The sequence below is a fragment of the Anarrhichthys ocellatus genome, unplaced genomic scaffold, assembly GCF_004355925.1.
Source record: "Anarrhichthys ocellatus isolate YVR2014 unplaced genomic scaffold, GSC_Weel_1.0 scaffold76, whole genome shotgun sequence".
In the NCBI taxonomy this organism is placed as follows: domain Eukaryota; kingdom Metazoa; phylum Chordata; class Actinopteri; order Perciformes; family Anarhichadidae; genus Anarrhichthys; species Anarrhichthys ocellatus.
Genome location: NW_022280106.1, coordinates 559897 through 585041, shown reverse-complemented (window position 1 = coordinate 585041; position 25145 = coordinate 559897). Strand labels below are relative to the sequence as shown.

Genomic DNA, 25145 nt, shown 5'->3' with positions numbered 1-25145 from the left:
TATATATATATATATATATATATATATATATATATATACACACATACACACATATACATAGCATCAGCTGAAATAATTGGGGACCCTTTGTGATCTACTTTGTTTTTTAAAACTTTGGAACTTGGAGATAAAGCCAAAGGCAACTGTCTCATTATGAACAACTTTAATGAGCCAGAAAACAGCTCAGAGACTCTGGGTGAGCTAGCAACACCCCTTCCAAAGGTGTTTTGATATTTGACAAAAGGAGCTCAAGGTTGCATCTTCATGAGAGTATTGTTGCTGTTATTTGCTGACAAAAATCTCTCTTCTATGTTGCTGTTGAATAATAAGTAGGAGCTTTCTCCACTTTATCCCTCATCGCTTACTTTGTTGCAGTACTCCGTCTTTCTCCTTCATACTCTCTGTCTCCATGAATATAAAATCAGAGCCAAATTCCACTTATAGGGCAAGACAAACAGTTTGGCATCCACTGGGAGCATTGTCAAGAGCTCTGTTTGCCAATATGCATTCTCTGCAATGACCAGCGGGCATATCCGAGGGCCTGTCTTCCCCACATCAGCCTAAATGAGCTCCTCGGAGCTCAAGAGGTGAGGGAGGAGATGGACATGGTGAAAGATGAGGACAGACGCAAGGGAAAGAGAAAGAATGAAAGAGAGTACATGAGACCCACGGTGCTGAGAGACTCTGAAGCCGAACTGTACTGACTGCACAATATGTCTGTATGATGTTCGGTGGATAGTCAGCTGGGTGCATTTGTTAGCAGGGAAGCATTGTTTGGGGCTCAGAGCATCTGTCAGGCTACGAGGAAAGCGTGCCGGCTGCAGACAGCCCCACAGATAGACCGATACACACCGACACCCAGAACTCTCTAATCCCTCTCCTCTGAGCTGAACAAAGCAATGAGAGATCAGGGAAAGAGAGAAGGAGATAGTCTGCCAAAGTCGGCTGGATGAAAGGAAAACAAAGTTTTGTCTCCTTCTCGGTTTGTTAGCAGAGTGCCATTTGTTTGATTGGTACAACGAACAGCTAAGTCTACGAGTATGATTGTTATATAGAGTCGCCATATGGTGTTTTATTTTGCTCAGGCACACTTTTACACAATAAATGTGGAGTGTCATGATTGACACCATTAAGCAATGAAATGGAGTAGAAACAGACAGATCTATTAAAAGTCGAAGGATTACAGCGTTCACACACGCTCTGGAAAACATCTTGACTTTTGTAGATCTAGAGTAGCGGCGATTATTCTGGCGCAGTTTGAATCTTCAGTACACACTTACATGCAAATATTCACACACAGGCACACCACCCATCTGCACCATTACACAGTGGATTTAGCAGCCAATTGTCACATTCAGCAGGCTCAGATATGAAGGCAGATCAGATTCAGCTGACTTTACCCCCAGAGGTGGCTCTGTTGATTGGAATAACTTCTGGGGCTGGAAACACACAACATCTGCTTGCTCTGCCTCTGCCTCCTGGGTAACAGTGCGCAGAGGGGAACACACAGTGCCTGGGCGCTTCTTTGTCCTCTCCCTCATCCTATACAGCACCTGTTATGTGGCACCTAGATTGCATAAAGTTCTGCCTGACTGCACAATGAACGGCCTTGTGGGAAAGCAAACACGTCACACGGGCCTCCTCTAGAGACAAATTAATCATCCATCATCCACTAAACACTCATCTGCTCATTGTCATGATTTTCTGTTTTTGTTTTGGCTTTTTCAAACAGAGGATGAAGAGAAGAGTGAAATACAAGCTGGAAAACACATCTATTTCAAGCTATGGTAGCTGTGTGGCTCTATGGATGCTAATGTCAGTTAGATCACCACTTTGATTCACCACTGTATATCTCCACAACTACTGGATGGATTGCCATGATATTTGGTTCCGACATTCATGTTCCCCCAGGATGTAATGTAATACATTTGATGACCCCAGAGTATTTCTCTAGCTCCACCGTAAGGTTGACATTTTTGTTTTGTGGTGAAATAACTTGACAAATATTAGATAGATGATATAAAATATGGTAAAGATATTCACGGCCCCCAGAAGATGTATCATAGTGACTTTGGTGATCACATTGACTTTCTATTAGAGCACCTCCAACATGACGTTTCACTCATCCAGTGAAATATCTCCACATTGACTGTATAGATTTGCACAAATTGTGGTACATACATAATGGAGAAAATGTAGCCGACTGACCACCCTGACTTAACCTTGTTGTTTTTTGGTGAAATGTCTCAACAAGTATTTATTCAGATCCCCACAGGATGCACTGTAATAATGTTGGTGATCAGTTTGTCCAGTGCTTTGGTTTATCACCATATGTATACCATTATACCTGATAAGCCAATGACTGTTCCATCAGCCTCAGCTGTACTTTGTGTGCAGTGCCAATTGGTTGATTGATAAGACCTGGTGAACAACAGCATGTTAGCATGTTAGCATGTTGACATTAGCATTAGCTTAGCATCTTATACTGCACGGCTCTTCTCCACTCGCTTGGAGACATTCTTTTTTGGTTTTCTATTCCCTAAAGTTGGGGATAATATTTTTTGGATGTCACCTCGGTCAAGGTCCCAGAGTTAAAACACTTCAACCCACTGATTGGTCAGACACCATCGTCAATTGCGTGCACCTGCCATTTTATATAGCCAAACTACCATCAAGAGCGACTTCAATTCTTACTTAACCCAGATTTTAATAAATACATCAGCTGACAAAGTGCAGACGTTGCTCTGTTTGGTTGCGATAGAAAAATCCAGCACTCGGTTTGTGTCTCTGTCGGAGCTGATTTGCAAAGATTGCACACCAAATATTTTATTATATATTATACTATGCTTATAAATAGTGGTAGTTTTAGTAGTAGTAGTACATTTATACATTGTACATTTATATGTATTATATATTATAGTATACGATGCTATGCTCATGGTACTGTATACTATTATTATTATTATTATTTATATTCTGCTATATTGCTGGATACTATACATTATGTTATACTTTATCAACACATTTCACAGTCTGGTCCTTGGGACTGTTTGTTCACTGCTTACATTGTTACATTGAGTCTAATTGTTCTTTTATAGTTTCTATTTGAATTCTCTTGTTATTCAGCTCTATTTATTTACTCTGTTATGACCTTAATCTTTTTCTGTCATTGTGCTGCTGCAGCACCTGCGTGTCCCCCCCATAAAGGCATAAACCCTCCACAGTTTACTCTATAGTGAACAGAAATTGAGATTTTAGACACTTGTGAATTTTCATCATTTTTGGTAATCACTGATATGTGATCGTGTGGTGGTTTTCACGTTTATGAAATGCAACACATTGAGATTGTTAGCAGAAAGTAGTGAACACCACTTTTTCATTCCCTGTAGGAATTCTCCAGGGCACTATTTAGGATGTAAAATTCAACCCAGAAAAAGGACACTCAAATAACATGGCCGACAGCAAGTATGGTGTACAGTTTAATTTAATGGAAGGGATTTCAGACAGAGCCATACTTTTGTTTAAAAATAAACACTGGAAGCAATACAGTCACACACACAGATTGATTTTTACTAATTCTTCCATCCAACATCTGCCCACATAACTAATCTCCACATGCAGCAATACGTCTGAGACAGTGAGATGAAAGAAACATGTTGCCATTATTTGCCGAGTTTCTCTGACACACCTACTAACCCACTTAATATCCATTGATTTACCCACAGTGACTGTGCTATATTTCCCTCCTTGTTGTGTAAATGGGCCAAAGCCGCTGGAATGAAACTCGCCTTCTTCTCTCCCCTCTCTGCCCAGGGCATTCTCTTCTGTACCGCCGAGTGTCTGAAAGCCCCTCCGGACCTGCTGAAAATCTATCTGCACGAGTCCAACCGGGTCTACAGAGACAAGCTGGTGGAGGAGCAGGACTTCCAGGCCTTTGATAAGCTGCAGGCGGACACAATGAAAAAGTTCTATGAGGTGAGAGTTTTACAAAGTTCAGCAGAGGAAGACAAGAACGGCAGGTTGGAGGATGGGGGAGGAGGGGGAAATCCTTAGGCTGCCTGCTCTGTGTCTGGACCTGGACATCAGTGGCCAACACAGCGAGGAGAAAGAGGAGAGGAGGAAAAATGAATGCTTCGGGGGAGGGGGGAGCAGGAGAGGAATATTAATCAGTGTGGTATGGAGTCTGGCTGTCAGGGTCTGCGCTGTCAGCCCGGTAAATTGGAAAACATTTTAATGGTTTTCTGTCCACTTCTCCCCTCACTACCCTCTCTGGCTCTATCGGATGCACACTAGTCATGCCACAATGAAGAACCTGACAAGTATACGTGTACACACACCCACAGAAAGAGAAGGAGAAAGAATAACACTAACCACTCTAGAATATATTATTTAGAGTGGGCACCTTCTGTAAACTTAGAACACTTTGCCGCCGTGCCACACAGCAATATGCAGCATGTTTTCTTGCTATATTTAAATGCAAACAAGAAAGTCTTTAGAGACTGATGCACTGTAAGAAAGTCCACTTGATACCATGACAATGAAGACTGCAGCAGAACATAATAAAGATGTAAATTTGTAAAATAACAAAACTTCCTTTGTCACACCTACTTCAGCTATATGCCAGTGAAAGTTAGCAGAGAAAACCAGCATCCCTAAGAGGCACAAACAATCTCTATATTATTCGGGGCCCAACAGTTGCGAGGCTGAAAATGAACTAGGTCACCCTCTGCACAGCTGTGATATTCCGCTGCGTCCCTGTTCAGACTGTTGAAGCTTATCACTAATGTTATGCTGACAGGGGTATGTGTGGTTTACCACTGCAATATGTGTGTGTGCACATCCTCCCCAAGGACATGGAGGAGACTCTAGAGCAGACCAGGGAGATGAACATGTACTGCCACTTTGCCCGTGGGCTGGGGGAGGCCAGGTACATGGCTGCTGAGTCCTGGAGCTGCCTCAATAAAACCCTGCTGGAGGTGCTGGACAGCTACAATGAGGTCAACGCCACACTAAACCTTGTGCTGTTTGAGGACGCCATGGCTCATATGTGAGTGGACATTTTGAAACCCTGGAGACTGTCAAGGAACTGAACTAGCATCCCAGATACTTTAGGATTTACATTTCGATTTTACAGACCGTCAGAAGCAGCGACAGGGAAATCCAAGTAATCCAGCATACATCATGACGGCAAACAAAAATGCAGAGAACAGATTAGATTTTGCTTCAGTCTAAAAAACTCTTAACGCAGACCTGGGCATTGTACGGGACATCAATGGGTAATTAGGAATAAAACGTAAATAAAAGTACATCATGCACGGAATACAGTTGCATTGCATTTATTTTGAAGGTGACTGTTGCTTGTTTTTTTCTAACTGTACGTATGTTAGTACGTTCGTGAATACGTACAAACGTTGCTTTGCTAGCTAAGCTGCCAAAGCAACGTGCTCAGAAGATGTTGGTTCTCTTTGGATCGACCTACATATGTGAACAAACATTCTCTGTGATGAAGTTTAACAATCCAGATCCAGACCCTCTCTCACTGATGATCACCTGTCAGCTGTCCTTCACATCTCACCTCACACATTCAACCTGACTTCAGAGCACTCGTTCACTGAACTGACAAACAGAAAATGAGGTCATTGGATAACAAACAATGGTAATAAAAGTACTCATTTTGCAGAAACATGATGAGTTGAACAGTAAAAGATGGTGATAATTGAAATATCAGTTGAAATATAAAGTTGAGGTGCGTTCAATGTACACAGTGTCAGTCGGTACGTAAATACTGACAGCAGTTAAAGTGTGTTGTATTGGTTTTGGCAACAACCTCAAATGAAGCAACAAAAATGACAATGAAGTCAATTCATTTTAAACATGGACACAACAGGACCATTCAAATTGTTTTACATTCTGGTACATCTGAAACAGAGTGGTGAAGATGGTGGTTACAGGCAGTATAGAAGCAGAGGAGACAGACTCTACCTGTGTTTGTTTGTCATTTGCTGTTTGTCCTATGAGTCAGAGATTGTCTTTATCCGGCTCGCCTCCTCCTACCTTTTACGGTATCTAACACTTCCACTGATTCCTCCGTCTCACCTTTCCCTCCCCCGACTGTCTTCACCTCCACATGTAGATGCCGTATAAACCGAATCCTGGAGTCTCCGCGGGGGAACGCTCTGCTGGTCGGAGTGGGCGGCAGCGGCAAGCAGAGTCTGACCCGACTGGCTGCCTTCATCTCCAATCTGGAAGTTTTCCAGATCACCCTGAGAAAAGGATACAGTATCGCCGACCTTAAGGTTTGATGAGGATTACATCGTAAAGACATACTACACTGCAAAAAACATCCATTTGAACACCTCAATAGTCATATATTTTGTATTAAATGGTTTCTTACAGCCAGGTGATACACGGAGGTGTATCTGGGTGAAATATAGACCTAATCTTTTGCGTACGTAAACACAGTACTGGTAATCCCCATAGTATTCTCACAGTGATTCAGGTCTCAGACACATATGTTTCACTGCAAAATAACCCTCTCACTGCCCAATCTGCATCACTCTCTTACTCCATGTCTTTCTCTCTCTGTCACCCAGAGCAATCTGGCGTCCCTCTACATGAAAGCTGGCGTGAAGAATATTGGCACTGTGTTCCTAATGACTGACGCCCAATTGGCAGACGAGAAGTTCCTCGTTCTGCTCAACGATCTGTTGGCATCGGGTAACTGCAGGCTTCACTAAGTACTGTGTGTCACGTTTTGCAAGGCAGAAATGCCGCTGCTTTACCGCAGCAGCAAATCGCTGGGCTGCCATTTGTGCAACATTACTTAACTACAATACATCACTGTGAAGAATTGCAGGCTGGCTTCACATCTGGATTTATATTTGTCAGAGTGCAATATGAAATATGAATTTAGATTCATTCTCAAAATGCTAATGTTGGCAGTGCAATAGTTTGGCAGTTAGTATGCAAAAATGAATGTAGTATATCATCTGGAAAGGATGGCATATACCAACCGATGCCAGGACCACAATACAACGACAACTTTAGAACATCTAATTTCACATTTGAAGACATAAAGCAAGACCATGAACTTCTAAAAAAAATTTATTCAATCTTATCCTTAAAAATAAAGACTTAAATGCTACGGAATAAAAGGCACACTTGCTCAGTTCAGTACTCTCAGGGGTTTTGCGGCACTAGTCTTACTTGGTCTGATAAGACCAGTAGCTCATAGTGGCTAATGTTAGCAAACGTTAGATAGCTAGGTGTTGCTGTAACTGACATTACTGAGTTTACTTACTATTACACTGTATGCTACTGTATATTTTACACAGTAATCACAAAAGTAAAACAAGAGGCGTGTTTCACCAGTGGACATGTTTGTCGTTTCCTGCTTGTGGTCAGCAGAACTAGCTAAGCTATCCCCAGCGGTCATGTAACACTAGAATTGCTGCTTATATCTATCATTTGTTCTGGTGACTGTTTGAACCGACAACCAACCTTACATAATATTATTGGCCGGATTAGGAATGGGGTGGTCATTCCACTGTGCCCGAGGTTGTTGTGATTTTACTTACAGAAATATCATCTATTAAATCCTTTCCTTGATTGTCATGGAAAATGTTAAGTTCACTGCTCCTAGGAACTGAAATGGAGGTGGTGGCACCCCTTCTCAAATAAAAATGAGCTAACATCAACACAACATCAGACTTAATATTTAATCAATCAATCAGGTTATCAGACTAGTACTGATCAGGGTTTATCTTTTAGCATAATGTCACACCAGAACAGGCCATGAGCTAACCAGAGGGTAAAAGTCAAGCGACTGCAAGTGCCTGGTTTCAAAAAAGAGCACATCTGTACTCAATTTGTAGGTGGTGTGTAGTCCCTATATGTCAACAGTCTGTGTTCTGCTCCATGGGGCTGTGACTTAAAGCAGCTCACCGCATTAGCATAAGCCCTCTGTATGAACTCCTGCTGCCACCACCTCTATTAACACAGCTACGTTTGATAAGAGAGTCTTAGTGTCAGTTCAGATCTTAAGATAAGAAAGTTCTGGAGAGTTCTTGCACAACTTTAGCTCTTTAACAGAATGAAATCCCAATGTCTGCTTCCCACAGTCTTGGTGGTCTTTCCTTCCCAGTGGTAATGTGGCTGATTTTACTCATTCAAGGAGAGATTCCTGACCTGTTCCCTGACGACGAGATGGAGAACATCATTGGCAGCGTAAGGCCAGAGGTCCGCGGCTCGGGATTGATGGATACGAGGGAAAACTGCTGGAAGTTCTTCATCGACCGGGTTCGCAGACAGCTCAAGGTGAACCAGTCAGATAGTCAGACAAGTGCAGGTCAAAAAGCTGTGTGTGTTCTGCATTTCACTACTAATCATCCAGATTAAGTTGTCCTCAGAGGAAAAGTTTGCCATTAATCTCTCCCATAGAACTGTATCTGTATATGATCTCCATCGTCTCTTAATATAGTGATGGCATGCCGCCTCACACTCTAATTCTAAATAAGAAAAACCCTCGTACTTCAAAAGCATCTGGCTTTATAATGAAGCCTTTCCCGAGACGATTTTCTGTCCTGACATTCTGAGAAGAACTTGAATGCTTTTGGACATCCTTATACATCACCGACATGAGCAGAAAAGCCTCCGTTTAGCTGCAGATAATTCCACCAACGTGTAGCTGCTTTGTTCCCCCTGGGGAGAGAGGGATCGCAGTGCGTTGCTTATCCTGTCATTATTACAGTATCCACCACCACTGCCTCGCTCCCAGCTCAAGTTGCCTGTGTTGGAGAGTGAATACAATTGGCAGGCAATACCATGAGCATGGGTTTGTAAAGAGGGGATATCTAACTGTTTGGCTGGATGGAAAGGGTAATGTTGGTAATATGATTCATTCAGAGTTAACTCTGCATGATGAGCACCAGTTTAAATCCTGAGCCAGACATATAAATCATTATTACAATCAGACCTCGGAGCAGATTGGTTTGGACCAGTGGATCCCAACCTGGCTGTATTAGATGACTCTAATGGGGTTGCAAGATGCTTACTGTGTAAAGTCCAAACAATTCGACCAACCAAAATTATATTTCTTTTCCTTGTGAAATACTTCCTATTTTAACCATTCACAACTCTAGTAAAAAGTGAAAATCAATCATTGAATGAACTGCTCCCAACTAGTCTCCATGTGTGTGTTGGTTTGTGATGATTTCATTATTTGGAAACTTATTTGGTTGCATAATTGTCAAGTTGGGTTCTGCATTATCTGAGGTAACTTAGCCAAATATCTATGTAAAAATCTGGTTTGAAGACCTTAATGACCTCAGTTGGTATTTCATCATTCCCAAATAAATGTGCCTCTTTTCAAATATCCACAAAATATTGAATACATGTCAAACCTGCTGCCAGGAATAACAGTACTGTGAGGAACATGTAAAGAGTCTGTATTGTGAGAATTGCACTTGTTGGATAGTCGTATTAGAGTGTAAAGAACCTATGACAAGACGTCACATGTATCTATGGCTATACATAAAGGGTTACTGGCAAAAGAAGCTGGGTTAGATACGTTTCTATAATGGCACTTCAATGTAGTGAAAGCAGCTAGTTAAAGTTTCAGTGTGTAAAGCCATCGTCACAGGAAATGTAAGGCAAGTATGAGGCTACTTCCTTCTCCAGACTTGATTATGATCAGGAGTGTCTTTGGGTGTGTGTTCTGCATGTTTGTTTCTAATGGTATCGAGCATCTGGCTGAGCTTCTCAACAAGCCAGCTGTTCAGCCCACAGCTCAACACACTCTTAATTCACATGCTTGCTGAAGGCTTTATTTGCTTAGAGATGTAGCTGCAAATAATTAATTAGTATGATCTCGCTGCTGTATCAACTCTGTTTGACCTTGGTGAGTGTGTCTGTGTGTGCTTGTATTGCAGGTGGCTCTGTGTTTCTCTCCAGTTGGTAGTAAACTGAGGGTTCGCAGCAGGAAGTTCCCTGCAGTGGTGAACTGTACAGCGATCGACTGGTTTCACGAGTGGCCACAGGAGGCGCTGGAGTCTGTCAGCTTCAAGTTCCTCCAGGAGGTGCAGAATATTGATGTGAGAACAGCTCATGAATGGAACGAAGCCACCCACAAAAATGATGTTCACACTCCAAAAATATTTCAAATGTTAGGCACCGTGTTCAAAAGCAGACCAGAGGCTCCAAAAATTGAATTCAGGAAAATATTGCTTTTGAGACAAATCTGCAGTGTGATCTTTTGTTGTGAAGTATGTCATTTGTAACTCTTACAGCTCCAAGTGAAGGACTCGGTCAGTAAGTTCATGGCATACGTCCACATGAGTGTCAATCAGACATCAAGGGAGTACCTGGCCAACGAGCGGCGCTACAATTACACCACTCCCAAGTCCTTCCTGGAGCAGATCAAGCTGTATCGCAGCCTGCTGGGCCAGAAGAGCAAAGACCTCGCCACTAAGATGGAGCGGCTGGAGAACGGCCTGCTGAAGCTTAACAGCACCTCCGCTCAGGTACAGTCAACAAGCTGCCACGAACTACGCCACATCGGTAATGTCTCATTTCATTTTGCAAATCTATTGTTTTTTTTTTTTTCCTCAAAGTTTACATCCCAAAATTCCCATGACTTCAGCAGTTGATCTTAACAGAATAGCAGTTGACAAAATAATCTCACCACGCAGTCCATTTAGTAGCAACTCAGGAGCGTTTGCTCGTATCCCTTGATCTTCACCAGCAAATGGAGTTGGAGCCATGAAATTTGAAACATATTTTGTCTTTCGTTCATGAGAAGTCGTCTGTCCGAGGGAAATACAAAGAAAAAAATTCATTCATCTGCTTTGTGTGTTGACATGAAAAGTGACGCACTGTGTCTCTTCATATTTTCCCTTATAAACAATCTATAATCTTGTTCAGTATATAGTAATTATTAAAACATACAAATACAGTACCGTGTGTGCTGCTGTCTCAGTCTAAAATTCAAAGAAATTTGTAACTTCATTCAAAAAACTCAATAGAACATAGACATTAGCCCTAGTAGTTGTACTACATGTAATGTAAAGCCACTGGGGCTGATTGGAGCCTTCAGTCCAATCCACTTTGTTTGTTTCTCTCACACACACACACACACAGATATTTATTGAATATGACAAAAAGTGTATTGGATTACAATCACAGACTTCACCTTTAAATACGCCTTCAGCCTAATATAATAAAGAAATTAAATTTACTGTTAATAATAGATGACAGAATTTTTTGCAACACTGTCCGTCAAAATGATGGGGAACGAGAAAGTCTAACCCAACCACTGGTCGAAGTAGTAGCGGTAACAGTAGTAGAAGTAAATGTAATAGTAATAGTAGCTGACGTAGTAGCATTAATAATATAGTAGTGGTAATAGAAGGTAAACCAGCAAAAATAGTACAAGTAGAAATATTAATAGTAGAATGCAATATTACTAGTCACAGACGTAGTACAGTACTAATAGTTGCATTAGTAATATTGTAGTAGTGGAGTTAGTAGTAGTTGGTTAGTGATGTCCACACTTCTCAGTGGTGGGTAGAGTATCGGTGACCATTAGCTGCTAGTGCTATTTGAAAGCCATAACGTTGGCTTCAGCCCTGATGCCTTGAACAGAGTCATGTGGAGGCGTGGCTGCAGCAGGATGAAGCTTACTTTATACTCGCTGTTGTAAAGCGAGGCACGATCATGTGACTGTCACAAATAGTTCACAGATAAAAACACTGTTTACATGTCTAGGGATTATACAAAGAAGGTCAAACCGCTGTTAAAGCTTTATAAAGAGAGTCTTAAAAATCTACATTGAGTAAATATGTTGCAACCAAATCAAATTGTTTTCACGATATTCAACCTTTGTTTCTTTATAATGCATGCATTACTTAACTCGTTTCTTTACAGGGCTTGTATGAAAGCAATAAAGTAGTTTATGAATATGAGATACAAGTTTACAGATTATTACAATCCCTCCTCTGCATTGTGGAGGTTGGTTTATGACTTTTTGTAAGTTACACCAACAGTCTACGGGCATATGTATGAGTTACTCGTTGTCTTTTTGATTCTTTTTTTAGTACGCCCTCTGGCGTTCTGGAGCATAGAGTATAAATGCCACCGTTCATATAAACAAAGCTTAACAGAGCGCCAGCAGAACTGGGACCAGCTGCCTCCTAACGAATAATGCGATGAATGTATCCAAATGTAACAAAATAAAAGTAATGACTCAAGTATAAGAAGTATTTTGCAATAAAACTACTCTGATAAGTTCAATTTTGTAACGGGTGTGGTAAGGACCCAGAAGCAGTAGGACAGACACACTGAATAGTTGGAATCAAAGCTCTATTCTCAACTGAACACACAACAGGTAACAGTCTTTGATAAGCACAGGTGTAGAATCCCACTCTGTGGACCGCCAAGCCGTCAGGGGAGAAGGCAGACAGAACTCTGAGAAAACAGAGGCAGAATCTCGTGGTCGGGGACAGAAGGCTGAGTGGTTTACCGGGGCAGAGGCAAGGCGGAGAAGACCAAACAGGCAGGGTCGGCAATGGGAAATCCGTCGGAGGGTAAACGCTGGAAGGTCAGGCATGAATGCGGAGAACGATCTGGCAGTGAGTGTTTGTGAGACTGGGGTCTAAATAGTAGGTGCAGCAGAGTGATGAGCTGATGAGGTGGGTGTGACTAACAGGTGCACTGAATGAGCTGATTAGGTGAGTGAGAGATAGAGTGACAGCATAGAAGTGGCGGAGCTGTGACAAATTTACTTAACAGAGAACATGTAACTTGCTGGAAATTCATCCCTCTGCATACTTAATGCCACACGCAGCACTCACCATACTATGCTATACGAAGAGTAGAAAAATACCTTGACTATCTGTCCTTTTGTTTATTTTGAAGCGTGTCATGTTTCCATCTTTAATATCTACACCTGGATCCATTTGTCCAAATGTTTACCATCTCCACACCTTGGCAGAAAAGAGATATATAAATAATGCAACACAGGATTTGTGTGTGAAGCAGCCCTAATTATAGTGGCTCTACCACAGTGCAAGTGAATGTAAAATATCACACACGCACACACACACACACATAATTTCACCCCTACCCGTGCATCTCCATTGCTTTGCATAAACATGCCCACATATACCCACCCGCACAAGATCACACACATGCATAAACACTCCTTCCACATAAGTGACATCAATGTGTTGAAAGCCACTGAGTGTCCTGTGTTTCCTAGGAGTGAGCCGACACACACATATATAGGGGCTGTATGGTAATAGAGAAGCCTTTTCATTAGAGAGCATACCATTTACAGCAGCCAGCCACCATTAATGCTGCCTGTGTTTGTTAGTGCATCCACACTGATAGCCACGCTACTATAAGTACTGTTATTTAACGTTCTGTGCAAGAGGATCCGTGGCTCACCAGGGGCTGCTGTGGTCATGATAAACAAAAGGATGGAAGGTGTGTGTGTGGTGGGGCGAGGGTTGTAGGAGATGCTGTGTATAAGTGTATGAGTCATCTGCTCCCCAGAGGACACATTAGTTCCATGTTTTTGTCTGCTTAATTTTGTGGAGGCTGTGTCCTTTCCAGTCTTGTGATAACATTAGTAAAATAAGTAGTGCTGGTAATACTAGTCTAAGTGTAAGTAGTAATGATAGCATGAATGGTAGTAGCAGTTAGTAACTCCTAGCAGTCACCAGAGTGGTGTTTAAATAGAATCTCTAATCATAATCAGTTGCACCCTGACAGCTCTTGGCATTGGGAACAAGAAAAATATCAGGTTTCCCTGAAAAGGGTAATAAGTGGCAACATTTGACTTTTTCCCTTTCAAACACATACACAGCCACATGTCTCTTTGTCCACACACGTGGATTAACAGCGATAGCCTCTTGCGTTGGTATAACATTCTACAATGGCTCTAATCTACATGGATTTCCATCTGCAGTGGATTAACACAGAAGCCGCTCAGATGTATTGAATATCACCCATGTCTCCCACCAATTAGTCTGTCCCCCCCCCCCCGTCTTCCCTCTGCCTATTCATCATGTTGATGGCTCACTTGGTGCTCGTCTAATGTTCGACCGAATCTTTTGCACAGAATCGTTGCAACCCGAAAGGGCTGTCTTCTCTCTGGCCTGATTTCCTGTTTGCTAATTAGCTGAAAGACAAGCATGTTTTTATTTCCCCAGAGCAACATTCTGATGGAGTCGGACGGTAATGCAGAGTCCTATTTGTCGGGGAGTTATGAGGAGTTTATAACAGCTTTAATTTCTCTTTACGACCGATCTTGGTCTGTGCATTTATGTGTGTGTTTGCGTGTGTGCTGATAGCAGCTCTTGATCTTAAAGCTTTTATTTTCTTTCCAGATGCATGCCATTCTTTTTTTTTTGGCCCTTTATATACTTGGACAGACTATGTTTTTTTCTAGTAATGGATTAAAGGTCAAATTCATGGTTTATTGCACAATCCAGCAGTATCCGCAAAGGTTTAGGTACTTTGTGAAGCTTATTTGTTCAACTGTCCTGAAGCACAGAGTCCTCTTTATGGTTTGAAGAGTTGAGGAGATGTTTAGGTTTCAATAAACATGCCATCGGCTCGATCAGCGATTGTATTACTAATAAGATCCGAGGATACAAACAACTAAACAAATGATCGGCCCTTCAAACCCGCCTGAGAGATTCAATTAGATGATAGCGATAGATTCATTAGTGCCCATGATATACGCAGTGATTTTTGCTTACATCATTTAATGAGACAAAAATAGATTATTGTCAGCAGTTCACCCCTGTGCTCTATCGACTACTCAACTCATATCAGTGTATGTGTATAGGGGCGGCTGTGGCTCATTGGGTAGAGAGGGTCGTTCCGGCAACTGCAAGGTCGGCAGTTCGATCCTACGAGTCCTGTGCCGAAGTGTCCCTGAGCAAGACACGAAACCTTCTCAGCAGCCCACTGCTCCCAATATGCTAGAGATGGGTTAAATGCAGAGGTCAAATTTATGTATATGTAAACAATTTATAATGACGACTCTAATTAAGTTAAAGTGTTCTTTTCTTCTCACATTGAAGCAGCTGCACACGCACAAACACAAACGAACATCTTGGGAAATTTGCTAAATTGATCTAATAAGGGAAAGTAAAAATGCTAATCTCAAGTATTTGTACTTGTTCCTAAAGCTGAAATGTAATGTTTTCCATGTTACCTTTCAGTTTGAATTAAGGGTTTATTGACAAGCCTACAAACAACGCTGATATATATATATATATATATATATATATATATATATATAAGAGAGAGATTATTTCATTCTGGTCTAGTAAACATGATTCAGTCTTGGCTGTAGTATCATCCAGTCACATCTTACTGACCTCTCGGTGTCCCTGTCTCATCCTCTGTTAGGTGGATGACCTCAAGGCCAAGCTGGCTGCTCAGGAAGTGGAACTCAAGCAAAAGAACGAGGATGCTGACAAGCTGATCCAGGCAAGAACATGTGTTATTTATTAGAAACAGAAAAAAGAATACCAATTTTAGAGTGTTTGTATTTTCTCGCGTACAGTACAGGACCTCGAGTGCTATCTAGCTATGCAGATAGTTGGGCCTTAATGTGCCCTAGTTTTGAGATATCTGTTGAGGTTTCGTGGTGTTTTCTGCATGTGGAACTTTTGTTGCTGCCGCTTGAAGTTTGTCAGCAAGTTGCCCAGTGCAAATGATTACAATTTGCATAATAAGTCACATATAATTCCACTTTTTTCTCTTCTTCAAGATAAAAATAGAAAACTTGTTTGTTATTTCCTGCATTGTATCCATGCTGCGATAGCTAAACCACCATTAGCCCAGCAATAAATCCTGTGTGCTTCCCCCAGGTGGTTGGGATAGAAACTGAGAAGGTGTCCAGGGAGAAGGCAGTTGCTGATGAGGAAGAGCAAAAGGTGGCGGCCATTGCTGTGGTGGTCAGTGGCAAACAGAGAGACTGTGAGGAGGACTTGACCAAGGCAGAACCAGCTCTTCTTGCTGCTCAGGATGCCCTTAACACTCTCAACAAGGTCAGTTACTCTCATATCCCCGTCATGTCTCCATCACTCCCTTTTCTCTTTGTTTTCGTCTTTTTAAAGAGGGGTTGTGTTCTTTTGTCTTTGTTAGATTTCATTTTTCCAGCTTCAGTGGAATAAGTTATGTCCACACAGGCCTTGAACTATAGAGAAGAGTATTGAATCACAGGCTTTAGCTGGGTCTTTGTTAAAATAATGTCTTCTCTCAGTTCTGCAGGCATTTTACTTCATCCTCTCATCCCGTGTAAGTTTATGAGCAGCCTCTGGGATTTCCAAAAACACCCTCTGTGTTTAAAGGTGCTCCCTGTTCAAACAAGCAGAACAGACAGTTCAATCACTGCTCAGAGCTCTCTAAAGATGCCCTAATTAGAATTCTCTGTTGTCTTCCTAAAGTCAGCACAGGTTCTTCTTTCTTTTGTCTAATCCTATCCATTTTCTCCCTCTTTTCCCCCAGCAGACAGCAGACATATGCAGTTGTTCAATTAAATCATAGGTCTTTCATTTTCCATTCATTATTCCCTCTATCTGGCCTACCTCAGAACAACCTGACAGAGTTGAAGTCATTCGGCTCTCCGGTGGCGGCCGTGACCAACGTCACAGCGGCAGTCATGGTCCTGACAGCGCCTGGCGGCAAAGTCCCAAAAGATCGCAGCTGGAAGGCCGCAAAGGTGATGATGGCCAAAGTGGATGCCTTCCTGGACTCTCTAATAAAGTTCAACAAGGAGAAGGTCCCAGAGGCTTGCCTCAAAGCTATTCAGCCTTACCTGCAGGTGAGCATCTCAATTAGCCCTCATTCATTAAAGTCCAAGCTAACGGCGCACAGTGTGCAGTGTCTGCTGCTTGGCAAAAATGCACTAATGAGTCCTACATTTAGCAGAGGCGTGACTAAGATGACAGTGGCCCATTATGGCTGCTGAGCATCTCGATGACAGACTGAGAAAAGAAACCAGTTAAATTATACTATGTGCACCACACTGATTTAATTTACAAACTATGGATGTAACATGTTTTTATATGTCTGCTAAAAGAGCTTTAATATTTTCAATAGTGGTGGTCAAATACAAATGTTAAATCATGTTCATCATTATTGCTTATTTATTTTATACAGTATTTGTTCATCTTGTCGATCTCAGGATCCAGATTTCCAGCCAGATCTGGTGGCCTCCAAGTCGAACGCGGCAGCCGGCCTGTGCTCCTGGGTTTTAAACGTTGTCAAGTTCTACGAGGTTTACTGCGAGGTGGAGCCCAAGCGGCAGGCTCTGAGCAAGGCCAATGCAGAGCTGGCTACTGCACAGGAGAAGCTCGCCGCCATCAAGAGCAAGATCAATGTAAGCCATCACGTCAGAATGAGGTTACAGGAAATGAAAAGTTGATTTGCTACATGCCAAGTATCTGTTTCAAAAGGAGGCAATTTCAATATCTAAAATCCTGAGGATAGATTATGAAAGAAAGGACTTGAAGTCACTGACAGAAACACTAAGGGGTGTCTTTAAACTTAAGTTGGTGGGCTGACGTTTGTACAAAACAGATTGTGGACTGAGCAATATTTGTGAAAGCCAGAAATCTCAGCTCCATCAAACCCAGAAGATATGCAATACAATAAGAATTGAATGGCACATAAATAGAATAAAAACAACTAGAGGCTATAAGAAGGAGCAAAAATTCAGGATATGATTTATTTTATCAAGGCTTGAGTGACAGTTGAGAACTCTGCCAGAAGTGATATACCACTATCATTTCATCGATACAAAGCTGGTGTGAGTGCTATTAAAGGCTTTTACTGTTCATTAATCTAAAACCAAATCCATCAACCTAAAACCCTATTGATAAAAGCAGCTGTAAATAATTGTTTCTCGTGGCTTTTGACATTCATCCTATCAGCCCCAGCAGACCGTGGTGCTCGGGATGCTGTGACGGCTGCTTACATCAAACCCTGCCATAAGATCCAGCATGACTTGTCGCTGTCATTTCTCAGCCCTCATTCAGATCGCTTGAGTGGAGAGTGGGTTCAGAGCCAAGGGGAATTAGGAAAGCTCAGACTAATCTACTGAACCTGTGTGCCTCTCCTCCGATTAATCCTGTTTGTCCTTGTGCTAATTGCTTCCATATGCCAAATAAATCCATAGCAGAGGGAATGATAACTTTTACCTAACTGTTCACACACTCCCAAGTTTCTTTCATGGAGAGACTTTAGCTTTCACTGTACTTTGTCGCTGACGTTTCTTTAGGACCGCACTGTATTTTAACAAGTGCCAATCTGTCTCTATTCCTGTGTGTGTCTGTCTGTGTGTTTGTGGCCTATCAGCACCTTAATGAGAACCTGGCCAAGCTGACAGCCAAGTTTGAGAAAGCCACTGCAGACAAGCTGAAGTGCCAACAGGAAGCAGAGTCAACGGCGCGCACCATTTCCCTGGCCAACCGCCTGGTGAGGAGGGCAACACCGGGGTCACACAGAGCACCACACACACACACACAGACACACACACACACATCTGTCCCACTTGCTCTTTCCCTCAGAAAGATACAGATGGATACAAACTTGTATTGATAGACATGTATACCCATAAACTACTTTTCGCTGTGCTTGTCCTAAATGCACATATACATATTTAGTATCGACGAAAACCAATACAAAACATTATTATGAACTGATTATGCAATTTGATAAATGATAAATATGTCTGCAGTTGTGACACAATTTACAAACATCACACAACTTCTTCATAGAGTCATAACTCACTAAAATCTAAACACACACACACATCATTTGCACCTTGCAACAGTCAACTGAACCCACACTCTACTGGTAGTGTCCACGGAGGACATGATAGACGTCCAAAGACGTAGTCAGAAGAAAAAAGGCACTCTTAATAACTTGAGAACATCTTCTTCATTACCAGAGTAATCTGAGTACAAACAGGAGCTGCTCGCACTCGAAGCAACGATTCGTCAAAAATGTAAACAACAATATCCTTAAAACATGCAGACATTAGACTTTTCATCAGTCCTCACCATTTGTTGTGCACTCCAGGATAAAGCTTGACTGACATTCAAACCTGCAAGTCATTAGCTGGTTTATGTACGTACATGGTTGGATTCTGATGTCATACATATCGTCAGCTTTGACTTATACAAATATATAAGTAAAAAATGACAGTCGGAAACAGTTGAATCTATTGAAGTTCAAGCATCACAGTATAGATGGTTTCTAACAAAGTATAAATGTGAATAGAAAAATAAAAACAAACAGAAAAAGATTGTAGCTTTCGCATGACACCACGAGTGCACCAACTTGTATTTTTACACACATACACCTAAAAGGTATTTTTACATCTGCTTGTTAGTGCAGCTGTCTTTTTCTTAGGTGCACAGTACATATGTTTACACAGATACACACACACGCACATACACACACACACACACACACATATATAAATCCCACCATTAGCTGGCAGGGTGTAAATGTGCTGCTGATAGCAGCACAACAAAAAGAGTGTTAACACTGTTAGTATGATAATGTAAATTATGCAGAAGAAGATTTCAAAAGGCCTGACAGGAGCAACAAAAGCATGAGAGGTTGTGCTCTGCTCGTCAGTCACAGCTTGCTGAAGCGTACAGTGTCTCTGGGATGTATGCGAAGACGTTACAGTCAGTATCAGAGTTTGGAAGAGACAAGATATTAAGGTGATCCCTGAAGGCGAGTTGGATCATTGCTGCAGTAAAGTAGAGGAGAGGGTACACGAGCAGAGAGGTGATAAACAATATGAAAACCTAATAAAAAGGACTTGAAGGGTGCAAGATGCTGTTGTTCTGGAGATTTCCTGGTGTTTATGAGGCTGAGCATCAACAACGGCAGCTGTAGACAAATTTAGATTTGATTTTTCAGGCTGCCTGTGGAGAATATGTTACAGTAATGTAGGGAAATAGATCAATGTGCTCTCGGTCTGTCCCTGTGTTTCAGGTGGGAGGTCTAGCATCAGAGAACGTTCGCTGGGCGGAGGCTGTAGAAAACTTCAAGAAACAGAGGAGGACTCTATGTGGGGACGTCCTCCTCATCACCGCCTTCATCTCCTACCTGGGATACTTCACCAAACGCTACCGGCTCCAGCTCATGGACAACACCTGGAGGCCCTATCTCAGTCAGCTGGAGGTGGGTGGCCTCACTGGTGCATTAAGGGTGGATGGCTGACGTGCTCTCACTCAAAAATGTAACTACATGTCAGGATTACAGCAGCTATGGAGATACCAGATGGAGCTCTCAAGAACTATCTGTCAGCTCAGGATGCTTGTGGGGATCACTGAGCGTGAAGACAACATTCAACAAAACACATTTTTAACTTCATTTCTGTGGGTTATTATAACACTGCACTTACTAAAGTAATTACTGAAATCTTGGAATGCACCGACATTGCTAGAAATCAGACTGGGCAACAAGCACAAGCAGTCGGATGATCAGACTTTGAACATTTGAAGGTTTTAAACAAGCTGACAGTATCTGGAAGGAAACCACCACTCAGACTGTCCATGTTAACATGCAGCACAGCTTACGCGGGGATTCATTCCGGGGTACTGGACTTCTAAATGGCACCCAGTCACTTGAAAGGTCACTGCTGGCGAAGCGCATAAGCCAAGAAAGTTTTTTATAGCCCGCTGCACATGCTCAGTAGTGTTTCTCCTTCTCAACTCACAGACTTCATATTGGGATGATGTCACATTTTAATATGAGAAAGTTTTACAAATATAATGCCATATAATTTACCTTGTTTGAAGTTTGAGGCGTCCTGTCAACAGTTTTCAAGGCATCTCTTTTACAATGGTGATCTATGGTGAAAATACTTTTGGGGCTGCAGGGGATTTGGTATCCAGCTGTCTTCATACATCTATGAGCTTACATCCCCATGATGTAGTTATGAGCACTCAGGATTTTGTTATGCAGCTTTACGACCTGTCTGACTTTCTCACTGTGAAGGGACTGTGATTGGTCAGCATGAGCTGCTTATGTTTTCTCCTGCAATTTATGGATGCTGATGGAAATCAGATGCTGAACAATATATCCAAACCGACATTTAAAATCACCATCTTAACTACATGTGTCCACAATACTCCTTTTTATATCTATAACAAAAAAAAGGTCATTAAGAACTTATATGCTAAATGTTCATTTATTATTATTATTATTAGTAGTAGTAGTAGTAGTAGTATTAAATGATGCAAACTGAATATGTACTCGTCGCTATCATCTGTAAGGTTCCCATCCCAGTGACCCCTGACCTAGACCCTCTGACCATGCTGACAGACGACGCCGACATCGCGGCATGGCAGAATGAGGGGCTGCCCGCTGACAGGATGTCCACTGAAAACGCCACAATTCTCACTTCCTGCCAGCGCTGGCCCCTCATGGTGGACCCCCAGCTGCAAGGCATCAAGTGGATCAAAGCCAAATATGGTGAAAACCTACGTGTCATCCGCATGGGACAGAGAGGGTAAGAGGCTTTGTGGTGAGATGTGCTCATGGTCATCTTTGGAAGAAGATCTTGACAGAGGGATTCTGCTGTTTTGTCCTCAGGTTCCTGAATGCCGTAGAGAGAGCACTGGCAGCAGGTGATGTGGTTCTGATAGAGAACTTGGAGGAAACATTGGATCCTGTTCTTGGTCCTCTGCTGGGCAGAGAAACCATTAAGAAGGGCAGGTAAAGAAGACTTCAACCTTTTAAAAACATTGTGAGCCAGGGCTAAGTATTAAACCTTACCTGCCAACAAGACAATCTCACCTCAAGGTTTCTTTAGTAGCTTTCAATCCAGTCACTTGTTCTTGATTAGCACATGGAGTTTGAACATTTCTCATGGAAATGTAGATTTACAAATACATTATTTTAAGACTCCCCTGGAGGTAGCTGTATATTTAGGAACTCAAGTTTTTAGAGCAGAGCAACTAATGCATGTCTACATAAACCCTCAACACACTGGATTCAATGTGTATAATATACTTTTTTCATAATAAACATGTATTGTAGCAGCACTATAGCACTGCCGGCCTGTTTGACACATTATATGTGTTTCATATTGGCCCTTTCTTTGGCAAACATGTCATCTCATCAGTGTTCCACCTCTGACATGATGGATTATAAATCAAAGAACTTTCTTACTGTTTTTAGTTGAGTGAAAACACTCTTGTCTTATACTAAGGACTTTCCACTTGTACATACAGTAAGATAACATTGTCAATAAACAAACAAACATCAATTACTTTATCACCATTAGAGTGAAATTATCACATTGACACAAAACATCAGATGACAGCTTCAATTCAAAATAGTATAACTATTATCAACCTTCCATAAAGCAAAACTGTCATACTGTAGTTTTGACACTTTCAACATCTGTAATATACACATATTGTATGTATCAGATAAATACTACTGCAAGCTTTACGAAGTCAGTAAACACATACAGTGGAAACACTGAACGTTCCCTTTCAAGTAATGACCATGGAAAATAACAATTTTTATAAAAGAGACAGTATGAAGTGATAGAAAATAATAGCAGACAGTATTGCATTGGAGTACTTCCATGAGAGCAACCAAATGAAAGGAGAAAGCACCCTCCTGCTGCGTACATACACACTAGAGCAGCACATGTGTATAAATCTGCCACTGAAAATAGTCCCCAACAAATGCACCATTTGAGTGACGTTTCCAGAACATTACAGCAGCCAGCTGTTTCAGCAAATTACTGAGCCTTTTTAAAGTCACTTCGAGGAACTTGTAGCTGGTTGTGAAACACTAAGTTTAACACTGATCCCTCTATATGAGCTACATAAGTAAACTAGACCATCAGCCAGAATACTGGCTATTTCTATATGGTTATTCTTAATGCCTGTCATCAGGTCCAATTCCCTCCGAAATCTGTTGTTTACTAGTGGGAGGGGAGGCACGGGAGAACCAGGGCCAGGAGAGGTTTTCTTAAGGAATTCTAATAGCTTTTGTCCACAGGGACTGCCAAAATCAACACCAATAATAATAATAATAACTTTATTTATATAGCACCTTTAATTAAAAACAGACAAGGCAGCAAAAGCACGGTCACCTTTAGATTTTAGCCTCGACTTTGGAACAGCCAGGAGGGCCCCACCTGAGGACAACATTTCCTATTTCTATTTTGGGGCCAGACCCATAAGTGCTTAAAAAGTGATGCATAAAATGTTAAAACCAATTCTAAAACAAACAGGGAGCCAGTGAAGAGAAGCCAGGATTGGGGTAATGTGATGTCATCTGTTAAAACCAGTGAAAAGCCGAGCTGCTGCGTTCTGAACTAGTTGGAGGAGAGAGATTGACTTCTGGTTGATGCCAGAGAGAAGGGAGTTACAGTAGTCGAGTCTTGAAAAGATGAATGCATGAATGACTTTTTCCAGGTCAGGGTGAGAGAGAATTGGTTTGCTTATGAAAGTTCTGTTAAAAAATGAAACAATGTCTTTGTGATCTGTATTGAAAGTCTTCAGTAGGAACCAATGAGCTTGGAGCTGAGTGTCGCAGACAGAATAGGGAAGTCAGAAAGTATTGAGAGATTAGTTTTGTGTCTTTGTGGGATTTGTTGACAACAAGAAACAGAATAACACCAGCATAATAGTTCAATTGATAGTGACCTGACATTCTTAATACAGGAAAGAGTTTGACATAAGACCTTGGACTTGCAGTATAAAGCATTGCAGTTATTGATGAATCCCCTTATCTGGTGTCTGCTTTGATAACACTTTCCTATTTTAGAATCTCTACCTCCATTTAGTGGCTCTTAATGATCAGAAGTTTTCTGGCTCTTGTTACCAGGTACATAAAGATCGGAGACAAGGAGTGCGAGTACAACCCTAATTTCCGTCTCATCCTACACACCAAGCTCGCCAGCCCTCATTACCAGCCGGAGCTGCAGGCCCAGTGCACCTTAATAAATTTCACAGTGACCAGAGACGGCCTGGAGGATCAGCTGCTGGCTGCGGTGGTCAGCATGGAGAGACCTGACCTGGAACAGCTGAAGGTGAGGGAGTCAGAGTATCAGTGGAGGCAGAGAGATACACTACCTGATACAGATATATAACAACAAAGAGGCATTTTTCATATGATCTCTTTTGATCTGATGTCACAGGAATGTAAAAGTGAGCCTGAGCAGACATGAAATAAGTATCTGTCACACTCTTTAGGTGCTATCAGAGAACAAACAACCATTCCACGCTGCACTCTTTTGAGTTCCACTCCTAACATCTCCTCTGTGCAGGTGTAATTAAAAGAAACAGTGAGAGGAGTCTGGGGCCTCCAGCAGCCGGGCGTAGCTCTCTCATTACCCATCTTCAAGTCTACACGTCTGCAAGAAAACATCGTTCGTCTAAAACATCACAAGAGACTGCAGGTCCGGGCTCTTCGATTCCAAAACAATCAGCTGGTGCCTTTGATTAATGGCAAACTAAGTGGATGTGTGATAATTATGGGGCTTTGGGTCCCTCACTTAGGAAGATTGGGACACTGCAAGGCTGTGTGTGCATGTGTGTCTAGCCCTTTTTACGCGGAGATTCTGCAACACTGCTGCAAAGACGATCAGCCTTTACGCCTGCTTTGCTATTGTACACTCAACCAAACTATGGCAGCATATTATCGCCTCTGTGTGTGATTTTAGATGGCATGCTGGTATTCCCGCAGCAAAAGAAGTGTGATGTGTAACGCGACAGTGTTGACGTCTAGTGTGTATATGTGTGTAGTCCCGCCATGGCGGCTGTCCGTTTTACACAGACATCGGTTTGACTCTGTCACTACCTCCCCTAACAGATTAGCGGCGGAACTACTCTGCAACCCCCCCCCCCCACCATTCCCTGTCCTTATCTTTTATGCAGGACGGCAAGGTGGAATAACAGCACAACGGTTCTTTTTCTAACATCGTTGGATGTTTCACTATGGGAATCGCCTTGGTGTGACCAACTACGGAAGCTCCAATGACACCACCTCTGTCAATGACAGACAGTTTGAACTGTGCTAGGGCCCCGCCCCCTCATATTACCACAGTTGACCGCTCCCTCGCAAGTCATTCTCGCTTT

General features: G+C 42.0%; 1 protein-coding gene across 2 annotated transcripts in view; it reads left to right on the top strand.

The window, feature by feature from the left end:
- Positions 1-25145, top strand: part of dnah9 (dynein, axonemal, heavy chain 9) — a 147006-nt gene that overhangs the window by 73388 nt on the left and 48473 nt on the right. For both annotated transcript variants that reach the window (XM_031873863.1, XM_031873862.1), the window contains exons 48-63: positions 3814-3975; positions 4851-5047; positions 6134-6296; positions 6594-6717; positions 8174-8316; positions 9930-10091; positions 10287-10520; positions 15421-15501; positions 15885-16064; positions 16610-16840; positions 17204-17398; positions 18376-18495; positions 20032-20220; positions 21318-21553; positions 21637-21759; positions 23893-24097. In XM_031873863.1, coding sequence (XP_031729723.1) covers positions 3814-3975; positions 4851-5047; positions 6134-6296; positions 6594-6717; positions 8174-8316; positions 9930-10091; positions 10287-10520; positions 15421-15501; positions 15885-16064; positions 16610-16840; positions 17204-17398; positions 18376-18495; positions 20032-20220; positions 21318-21553; positions 21637-21759; positions 23893-24097 — 2745 coding nt within the window. The remainder of the gene's footprint in view (positions 1-3813; positions 3976-4850; positions 5048-6133; positions 6297-6593; positions 6718-8173; positions 8317-9929; positions 10092-10286; positions 10521-15420; positions 15502-15884; positions 16065-16609; positions 16841-17203; positions 17399-18375; positions 18496-20031; positions 20221-21317; positions 21554-21636; positions 21760-23892; positions 24098-25145) is intronic.